This window comes from Oncorhynchus keta, chromosome 11, assembly GCF_023373465.1.
Source record: "Oncorhynchus keta strain PuntledgeMale-10-30-2019 chromosome 11, Oket_V2, whole genome shotgun sequence".
NCBI classification, from domain to species: Eukaryota; Metazoa; Chordata; class Actinopteri; order Salmoniformes; family Salmonidae; genus Oncorhynchus; species Oncorhynchus keta.
In genome coordinates, this window is record NC_068431.1 from 42,965,911 (window position 1) to 42,975,856 (window position 9,946).

At 39.5% G+C, this 9,946-nt stretch overlaps 1 protein-coding gene across 5 annotated transcripts; it reads left to right on the plus strand.

The window, feature by feature from the left end:
- Positions 1-97: 97 nt before the first annotated feature.
- On the plus strand, positions 98-9,737 carry LOC118390740 (fibroblast growth factor receptor homolog 1-like). Of its 5 annotated transcripts, none has more exons than XR_008060591.1 (12): positions 98-1,703; positions 1,798-1,894; positions 3,546-3,669; positions 3,906-4,044; positions 4,165-4,263; positions 6,624-6,784; positions 6,888-7,023; positions 7,115-7,173; positions 7,395-7,494; positions 7,612-7,711; positions 7,855-7,953; positions 8,232-9,737. XR_008060591.1 is itself a non-coding variant. In XM_035781455.2 (12 exons), the coding sequence occupies exons 2-11, from the start codon at positions 1,616-1,618 to the stop codon at positions 7,921-7,923; spliced, it is 1,113 nt and encodes a 370-aa protein (XP_035637348.1). In that variant the 5' UTR covers positions 98-926; positions 1,566-1,615; the 3' UTR covers positions 7,924-7,953; positions 8,232-9,737. The 5 variants fall into 5 exon arrangements, 4 of the variants coding, with proteins under 4 accessions (XP_035637348.1, XP_052313212.1, XP_035637350.1 ...); XM_035781455.2 differs by lacking the exon at positions 7,115-7,173 and having other exon boundaries at positions 98-926; positions 1,566-1,703; XM_052457252.1 differs by lacking the exon at positions 7,115-7,173 and having other exon boundaries at positions 98-926; positions 1,573-1,703.
- Positions 9,738-9,946: the final 209 nt, after the last annotated feature.

Consider the following 9,946-nt stretch of genomic DNA (forward strand, 5'->3'; position numbering starts at 1 on the left):
CAACATATTCTCAGGGCCGCATACTTTCGATAAGCCGACAGCTCAAATAACTGTCGGGAGAAAATACATTTTAGTACTATTTCTGAAAACATAGGAAACCACAAAGAAGAGGCCTCCCTTACAACCTAGAACTGTGTGTGGGCTTTGTCAATCTATGTTCAAACCTTTTTACTGTTGGTGAAAGTAAGCTTTGCTCATCAGAACACAGCATGAAAATGCCTCCCACCCATAGCACTATCTGACACATACTTCCCTTGATAACCTTTAATCATATTGGGGTCCAATATGGTCATGTTTCATTTGAAATTATCAGTGGCCAGTTGTAAAATGTTAACCAGCTGCCATTGTCACCCAAAAACTCATACGAGTACATGAATATAGAATGACTTGAAAGCTTCATTTATCCAGCGAGACATAGTGAAACTGATGACAAAGCCGCTGCTTCCTGTGAGTGAGGGACGGCAGGAAGCCACATAACAAAGTGAGGTGAAGAACGAACAGAAGTGGTCATCTCAGTGGTTGCAATAGAAAATATTTCACGTGAATTTGGACAGAAGTTGCTTGAATATCTTACCAGCTTGGGAACTGTGGGTGAGATGTACTGTGCCGGCCCTGAATTTTTCTGAACCGTCTCAGTGCAGCTCCTTCCAATAGGGCGCTTTCCCTTTAATTCCCTATTAAATAGCCAGCATCAGCTGCGCGAAAGGAGGGTTGGGATGGAGACGTGAATGAGGATGTGTTCAACCATCAGTTCCGAAGCTTCTCTATTCCGTTTGTTTTGTAGCCTAAGAGTTTACCCAGGATCGGATCCACTCTTTGCGTCCGTGGACTACACCTCTCCGTTCTTCGTGGCCTTTCTCCGCTGGAGATCTATTGGCGGATTGGATTGTCTGACTGACCGACTGACTACAACCTTTTTGTATACGGTATTTCTTTTGTTTTGATGTGAGGTATACTGTGATTTATGTAGTTAGTTGTAGTTGAGGACTTGGTAAGAGTTGATACGCTTTAATGTTCTGTGGTAAAATAATTGTTATATTGATTGTATGATTAATACTGGGTTTACGCTACACTTGAATGAAAGGACAAACATTGCGTGACTAAGGTCACGGGAGTTCCCTGAACTCCTTTACCGGGCAGGACTCTTTTTAGGCCCGAAGTACAGGACATTTCTGGAGGAACCAGAACTCATTGTGATATTATTTTTTTTGTGTGTGTAATCATTGATGTTGTCAATACAACCCATGCAAAAGAATATAGTTGTTTTTGAAGTTCTTTCCAATGTTTTAAGGGTTTATGAAAAGTTTATTTCCATCCTGACTTTTACATAAGTCATTTGTATTGGTGTAGACTTGACGGACCAGATGGGACTCATTCCCTCCCAAACCAAAAGGAGAAACCAATGTTTTCTCTGGTAGGCACAACCTACCTGGCACGCCTATAAATAATAACCTCAAGTCAAAACCGTTACAGTACTCTTTCTCCATACAATTTAAATGTGTATAACTCTGGGGGGGAAAAGGCATAGCTTTTGTTTCATACCATTTCATATTTTTGCTCTTGAGTCCTCAGATGAAGGCAACATACACACTCAACAGAGAAACGTCATATTGGAATGCAACAAGTAATCACACAAACTTCCCTCATCAGGAACTCAAATATAACAAATGATCTTGGTTATAAATTCTCAAATCCTATAGTAGGTGAGTCGTGTAATCATATGTAATGTGAGATGGAAAGCTTACTGTTGACAGTTTCTCAAGCTCTGATGTAACTGGTGAATGTGTATTTTCTCAGGAGGTGGCAGATTAAATGGGATGTTCTACATTCTGATCAGTATTTCTGGGTTTACTGTCACCATTGTCATTTTAATGGCAATTCTGTGGACGAGGAAGTAAGCTTACACCACTTGTAAAGATATCAAACATTTGTACCTTTCCTAAATACAGTATCGGTAGTAGATGTGACTGTTCCATACTGGATGCAACCTTACTACACCAAATACAGTTGATAACATACAGTACCAGTAAAAAGTTTGGACACACCTACTCATTCCAGGGTTTTTCTTAATTTTTTATTATTTTCTACATTGTAGAATAATAGTGAAGACATCAAAACTATGAAATTACACATGGAATCATGTAACCAAAAGGGTGTTAAACAAGTCAATCAATATTTTGTATTTTAGATTCTTCAAAGTAGCCACCCTTTGCCTTGATGACAGCTTTGCACACTCTTGGCATTCTCTTAACCAGCATCACCTGGAATGCTTTTCCAACAGTCTTGGAGTTCCCACATATGTTGAGCACTTGTTGACTGCTTTTCCTTCACTGTGGTCCAACTCAATTGGGTTGAGGTTGAGTGATTGTGGGGGTCCGGTCATCTGATGCAACACTTTATCACTCTCCTTCTTGAAATGTTCCTAATTGACTGACCTTCATGTCTTAAAGTAATGATGGACTGTTGTTTCTCTTTGCTTATTTGAGCTGTTCTTGCCATAATATGGACTTGGTATTTTACCAAATAGGGCTATCTTCTGTATACCACCCCCACAACACAACTGATTGGCTCAAACACATTAAAAATGAAAGAAATTCCACAAATGAACTTTTAACAAAGCACACCTGTTAATTGAAATGCATTCCATGTGACTACCTCATGAACCTGGTTGAGAAAATGCCAAGTGTGCAAAGCTGTCATCAAGGTAAAGGGTGGCTACTTTGAAGAATCTCAAATAGAAAATATATTTTGATTTGTTTAACCTAAATGTATTTTTGCCTAAAATGACACCCAACTATAACTGCCTGTAGCTCAGGCCCTGAAGCAAGGATATGCATATTCTTGGTACCATTTGAAAAGAAACACTTTGAAGTTTGTGGAAATGTGAAAGGAATGTAGGAGAATATAACATAATAGATCTGGTAAAAGATAATACAAAATAACTATTTTTGTCTTTGTATTTTTTTGTACCATCATCTTTGAAATGCAAGAGATAGGTCATAATGTATTAGTCCAGCCTAGGTGCAATTAGGTTTTGTCCACCAGATAGCAGCAGTGTATGTGCAAAGTTTTAGACTGATCCAATTAACCATTCTATATCTGTTTGAAATGTTGAATCAAGACTGCCAAAATGTGCCCAATTTGTTTATTAACAACTTTTCATGTTCAAAATTGTGCACTCTCCTCCAACAATAGCATGGTATTCCTTCACAGTAATAGCTACTGTATATTGGACAGTGCATTTAGATTAACAAGAATTTAAGTTTCCTGCCCATATCAGATATGTCTATCTATGTCCTGGGAAATTGTCTTGTTACTTACAACCTCATGCTAAGCGCATTAGCCTATATTGGACACAACATAGATCCCGAAAAAGTAAACTTTTTTTGGTTACTATATGATTCCATGTGTTATTTCATAGTTTTGTGGTCTTCACTATTGTTGTACAATGTAGAAAATAGTAAAAATAAATAAAAACCCTGGAACGAGTAGTGTATTATACTACTAGTGTATAATACTACTAACATGCTTCATATCCTTTCCAGGTATCGCACTTTGATTCACACCATTCGAGACCTGCAGGGTGTTGAGGGTCTATCGGGCAGAGCTCCTCAATCTAACCCCCCATCTAGAAGTCCCCTAACCTTGAGGAAGTGTTTGGGGCATGAGGCAAGAAGCCATCCCACACGAGAGCTTGTCTCTGTCACTCTGGGACAGGAGTCACAGGACACTAACTTAACCACTCCCCTTGAAAGGCAGACAACCAAGTCTGCTTCTCGGTCTCTCTGGAGACCACGGCAAACTGTAAACTTACTGTGTAGAAAAAGCAACGGTGTAAAAAAAAAACATTCTCATATTTGAATTTAGCTGTGAAATGGTGTAACAGTGTGGACTTAATTTCCCAGGTTTCCTGCTTCAACACGTCTGGGCTAGGTCTACAGCATATCATCAAAGCAGGGAGGGAAGGGGTGTACTACAAGGCTAAGGTGACACGTGGCACCTGCAAGGGCCACTTCATTGTCACCTGCAAGATTATCAAAGAGGGTTAGGACACATCCATCAAGCTCACTAACACATTCATCATCAATCAAAGAGACAATGCACTTTAATCATTACAATAATATCAATCACAGAGTAATGCCCTCCAACCCTCACCATCTGTAGGGGCTACTCACAGGAGAGTAGCCAGAGAGGTGAGCGTCATGAGGAAGCTGGGTATCCACAAGAACGTGCTGCAGCTGCTAGACTGGAACATCACACAGGGTAAGAGTCACATACTACACTCAGCAAAAATATAAATGTATAAAGTGTTGGTCCCATGTTTCATGAGCTGAAATAAAAGATCCTAGACATCTTCCGTATGCACAAAAAAACGTATTTCTCTCAAATGTTGGACACAAATTAGATTATATCCCTGTTAGTGAGCATTTCTACTTTGCCGAGATAATCCATCCACCTGACAGGTGTAGCATATCAAGAAGCTGATTAAAAAGCATGATCATTACACAGGTGCAAATTGTGCTGGGGACAATAAATGGCCACTCTAAAATGTGCAGTTTTGTCACACAACACAATGCCACAGATGTCTCAAGTTTTGAGGAAGTGTGCAATTGGCATGCTGACTGCAGAAATGTCCACCAGAGCTGTTGCCAGAGAATGTAATGTTCATTTTTCTACCTTAAGCCGCCTCCAACGTTGTTTTTGAGAATTTGGCATTATGTACAACTGACCTAAAAACCGCAGACCACTTGGAATGGCATTGTGTGGGTGAGCGGTTTGCTGATATTAACAGTAAACAGTTACCCGTGGTGGTGTTATTGTATGGGCAGGAATAAGCTATGGACAATGAACACAATTGCATTTTATCGATGGCAATTTGAATGCACAGAAATACAATGACAAGATCTGAAACTTTTGTGAGGCCCATTTTTTTAAAGGTGTCTGACCAACAGATGCATATCTGTGTTCCCAGCCATGTGACATCCATATAACGTACAGTGGCTTGCGAAAGTATTCACCCCCTTAGCATTTTTCCTATTTTGTTGCCTTACAACCTGGAATTGTAAAATTTGTATCACTTGATTTAGACAACATGGCTACCACTTTGAAACAAACAAGAAATTAGACAATAAAAACGGAAAACTTGAGCGTGCATAACTATTCACCCCCCCCACCAAGTCAATACTTTGTAGAGCCACCTTTTACAGAAATTACAGCTGCAAGTCTCTTGGGGTATGTCTATAAGCTTGGCACATCTATCCACTGGGAGTTTTGCCCATTCTTCAAGGCAAAACTGACCCAGCTTGTTCAAGTTGGATGGGTTCCGCTGGTGTACAGCAATCTTTAAGTCATACCACAGATTCTCAATTGGATTGAGGTCTGAGCTTTGACTAGGCCATTCCAAGACATGTAAATGTTTCCTCTTAAAACACCTGTTATGTTGCTTTAGCAGTATGCTTTGGGTCACTGTCCTGCTGGAATGTGAACCTCCGTCCCAGTCTCAAATCTCTGGAAGACTGAAACGGTTGCCCTCAAGAATTTCCCTGTATTTAACACCATCCATCATTCCTTCAATTCTGACCAGTTTCCCAGTCCCTGCCGATTTTTAAAACATCCCCACAGCATGAAGCTGCCACCACCATGCTTCACTGTGGGGATGGTGTTTTCGGGGTGATAAGTTTGCGGCAGGCAGCGGTTTCCTTGATGGCCAAAAAGCTCAATTTTAGTCTCATCTGAACAGAGTACCTTCTTCCATATGTTTGGGGAGTCTCCCACATGCCTTTTGGCGAACACCAAACATGTTTGCTTATTTTTTTCTTTAAGCAATGGCTTTTTTTTCTGGCCACTCTTCCATAAAGCCCAGCTTTGTGGAGTGTACGGCTTAAAGTGGCCCTATGGACAGATTCTTCTATCTCTGCAGTGGAGCTTTGCAGCTCCTTCAGGGTTACCTTTGGTCTATTTGTTTCCTCTCTGATTAATGCCCTCCTTGCCTGGTCCGTGAGTGTTGGTGGGTGGCAGGTTTGTTGTGGTGCCATATTCTTTCAATTTTTTTTATAATGGATTTAATGGTGCTCCATGGGATGCTCAAAGTTTTAGATTTTTTTTATTACTCAACCCTGATCTATACTTCTCCACAACTTTGGCGAGCTCCTTCGTCTTCATGGTGCCGCTTGCTTAGTGGTGCCCCTTGCTTAGTGGTGTTGCAGACACTGGGGCCTTTCAGTATATATATATATATATATATGAGATCGTGTAACACTTAGATTGCACACAGGTGGACTTTATTTAACTATGTGACTTCTGAGGGTAATTGGTTACACTAGATCTTATTTAGGGGCTTCACTTTTTGAAGGGACTATTTTGTGTAGTTCCATTACATGAAATACAAATAAAAAACATTTAAATTACAGGTTGTAAAGCAACAAAATAGTAAAAACGCCAAGGGGGATGAATGAATACTTTTGCAAGGCACTATATGAACTGCAACTCAGTAAAATCTAAAAAATTGTTGCATTTATATTTTTGTTCAGTATCGTTTATTTAGCATTGATTGTTTCTGCATCCTGTCCCATGGCAAAAAGTGGAAAGGTGGTTTTGTGTGTTTTTATTTCCCTTTACTCCAGCTCCTTACATGCTGATACTAGAGTCTGTGAGCAGTGGGACACTGCGCAGTTTCCTTCAAGTGAATCAAGACCAACTGAGCAGGGACAGTCAACTGCAACATTTCTTCACCACAGCAGCATATCACATTGCCCATGCCATGAGACACCTGTGCTCTAAAATGGTACATTAAAATAATTTTAAAAATCCATCAATATTTTTCCTGTGGTCACCACACATATATATTTGACCCCATCAGTTCTGTTCCACAATTGTTCATACTCCAGGTGGTGTACTGTGACCTAGCCCTGAGGAACATTATGGTGAACCATTTTCCCAGAGAGGTGAAACTGGCAGTTTGGACTGGCCCAAGACCTGACTCACAAAAGGAGCCATCGCAGCAGCTGCAAAGTGGACCACATGGTGAGGAGGACTGTACTGACGTCACTCAGACATTGTGACGAGAGCATAAAGCTATCTCTAACTTGGCTGTTCTTTGTGCTTCGCTTCACAGCAAAGTGTGCCCCTGCGTTGGTATCCCCCAGAGTACTTAGAATGTATGCACACATGACTGTAAGTCGCTTTGGATAAAAGCGTCTGCTAAATGGCATATATATTATTATTATTATTACTTCAGAAACTACTACTACAGCTTCAAAGGGATGTCTGGGCCTTTGGCATTGTGCTGTGGGAGATGCAAACATTTGGTAAAATGGAAAGAGCACCTGAGATTAACCGAATGAAATCTATTCACTAATGTTTTAATAATGAGTCATTAATCATCTTAATCTTAGGGACCTTACCATATCCTAACCTGGAGGCTCCAGAGTTGGTGGTGCGCTATGTTTGCTCTGGACAAAGGAACTCAGTCCCAGAGACATGTAGGCCAGAGATGTGAGAAATGGTCCCCTTTCTGGTTCATTTTTACATGTAATATTTCCAGGAATATCAACTGCTCTTGTCTATTTGCATGATACTGGTGTGCTAGTAAATTGACCCCTTTACTTCTAGACTGCAGACGATTAGGGACTGTTGGCTGGAGCCAAACACTCAAAGGCCCTCCTTCAACGACATAGTCAGAGACCTCGAGAACATCCTGGAGGATGATGAAGTACGTGTGGCTATTTCCGTTACCATTCCTTCTGCATCTCATATCCTTCTCTGTGGATTCAAATGATTTAAGAGGCTATCTGGGCATGCAACATTTTACCTTTTCATGCAGTTCCTTGTGTTTGTATATTGTCTGCACTGCAGGATTACATCAAAGTGGACAACGGAGTCCCAATGGCCAATATTGAATTTGGTGACCAAGGTCAAATCTAGCCCACTCTCCTTCACGGGGACTAAATATGTGTAAGTTACTTGAAGTAGCATAACATGTTTGGATGTGCATGTCTACAAAATCATTTTTTTCCTTTACTTAGGATAGTAGGCAGTGGTGTAAAGTACTTAAGTAAAAATACCTTAAGTGTTACTTAAGTAGTTTTTTGGGGTATCTGTACTTTACTATTTATATTTTTGACAACTTTTACTTTAATTCCACAACATTCCTAAAGAAAATAATGTACTTTTTACTCCATACTTTTTCCCTGGCACCCAAAAGTATTCATTACATGTTTAATGCTTAGCAGGACAGGAAAATGGTCTAATTCACACACTTATCAAGAGAACATCCCTGGTCATCCCTACTGCCTCTGATCTGGCAGACTCACTAAACACATACTTTGTTTTGAAATGATGTCTGAGTGTTGGAGTGTGCCCATGGCTATCCGCAAATTTTAAAAACAAGAAAATTGTGTTGTCTGGTTTGCATAATATAAGACATTTTTAAATGATTTTTACTTTTGATACTTAAGTATATTTTAGCAACTACATTTACTTTTGATACTTAAGTAGATTTAAAACCAAATAGTTTTAGACTTTTACTCAAGTAGTATTTTACTGGGTGACTTTCACATTTACTTGAGTCATTTTCTTTTAAGGTATCTTTACTTTTATTCAGGTATGAAAACGGGGTACTTTTTCCACCACTGGTATGACATACTGTAGGTCTACTACAATGAAACGATATAGAATAATGCATCCTAAAAGGCCTACAGATCCCCTCAGGTACAAATAATAAGAACATTATTCACGTGATACAGTACCTAACTGGTGCACAGGATTTGGTTCCAATGCAACATTTTCATTGTGTGTGTTAAAGTTGTACATGTCATTAAATAGGCTACAATTGTTAGTGATTTTGACTTTCTTTAAATCAATTCATATTTAGCATAGCCCAGGACTCAGGGTTTTGTCCAGGGGTTCATGCAAGAATTCGGGTTAGGCCTACTAAGATTTATGGATTTGAAATAAAGGGGAGTAGCTAGTTAGCCAGCTAAGTTCTTGAAAAAAGACACCACAAACACTGCTTGACAGTCTAGAGACCCAGTCCCATGCCCATCTTTGGCAGCAGTGGGTAGTAACGCTCTTCAAGTAACATGTACTTAAAGCTGCAATGCGTACCTTTTTTGGGGTAACCCAACAAAAAAAACACATAGAAATGTGAGTTATAGATCTGTCATTCTATTTGAGAGCAAGTCTAAGAATGATATGTCTAAGAAGTGGTAGATCTGTTCTTTGTGCTATTTCTATGCTCCCCATTTTTTACTTTAGTTTTTGTGTCTTTTAGTTTTGGTTTTGTCCACCAGTTTCAAACAGTTGAAAATACAATATTTTTGGTTATGGAAAAAATATTTCACAGCGATTCAGATGATTCTCTAAACTTGTTTGTTTTGTCACATAAAATTCAATTAGGCAAACTATTATAATTTTAGCAACCAGTAAATGGCAGAGCGATTTCTGCATAGTGCATTTTTCCGGTTACAAAAAAAAAGATTTTGAAATTGCAGTAAAAGTGCAGCAACTGCAGTCGACTGTGGTATTTTGGACGCAGTAATTTCAGAATAACTGCGGAGTACTGCAGTTGAACTGCTGTTAAACTGCACTGAGACTGCAATCTTTTTAAGTAAGGGTCACTAGTACTTTTCTAGTTACTCTCTGTGGGCTGTACTTGAAGTAGCATCTTCCCGGGAGGGACATTATGTTCACTGTCAACAACTGGTGCTGGTTATAGTGCTGGCAGGGTGAAATAATAAATGAATGTCAAATCAATTACTCTAAGTTGTTGTTCTTTCTGTTTGCGTTTACAGTTTACCATATGGTATAACCTACTAACCAATCTAAATTTGTTAGTAGGCAATTCTGCCACTCTATAACCAGTTATTATGCTGTTATTAGCACTGCTGTAAGATTTGCTAAACATTTGTTGCCCTTTTTTTGTTAGTCTTACTGCACGATTTCTTGT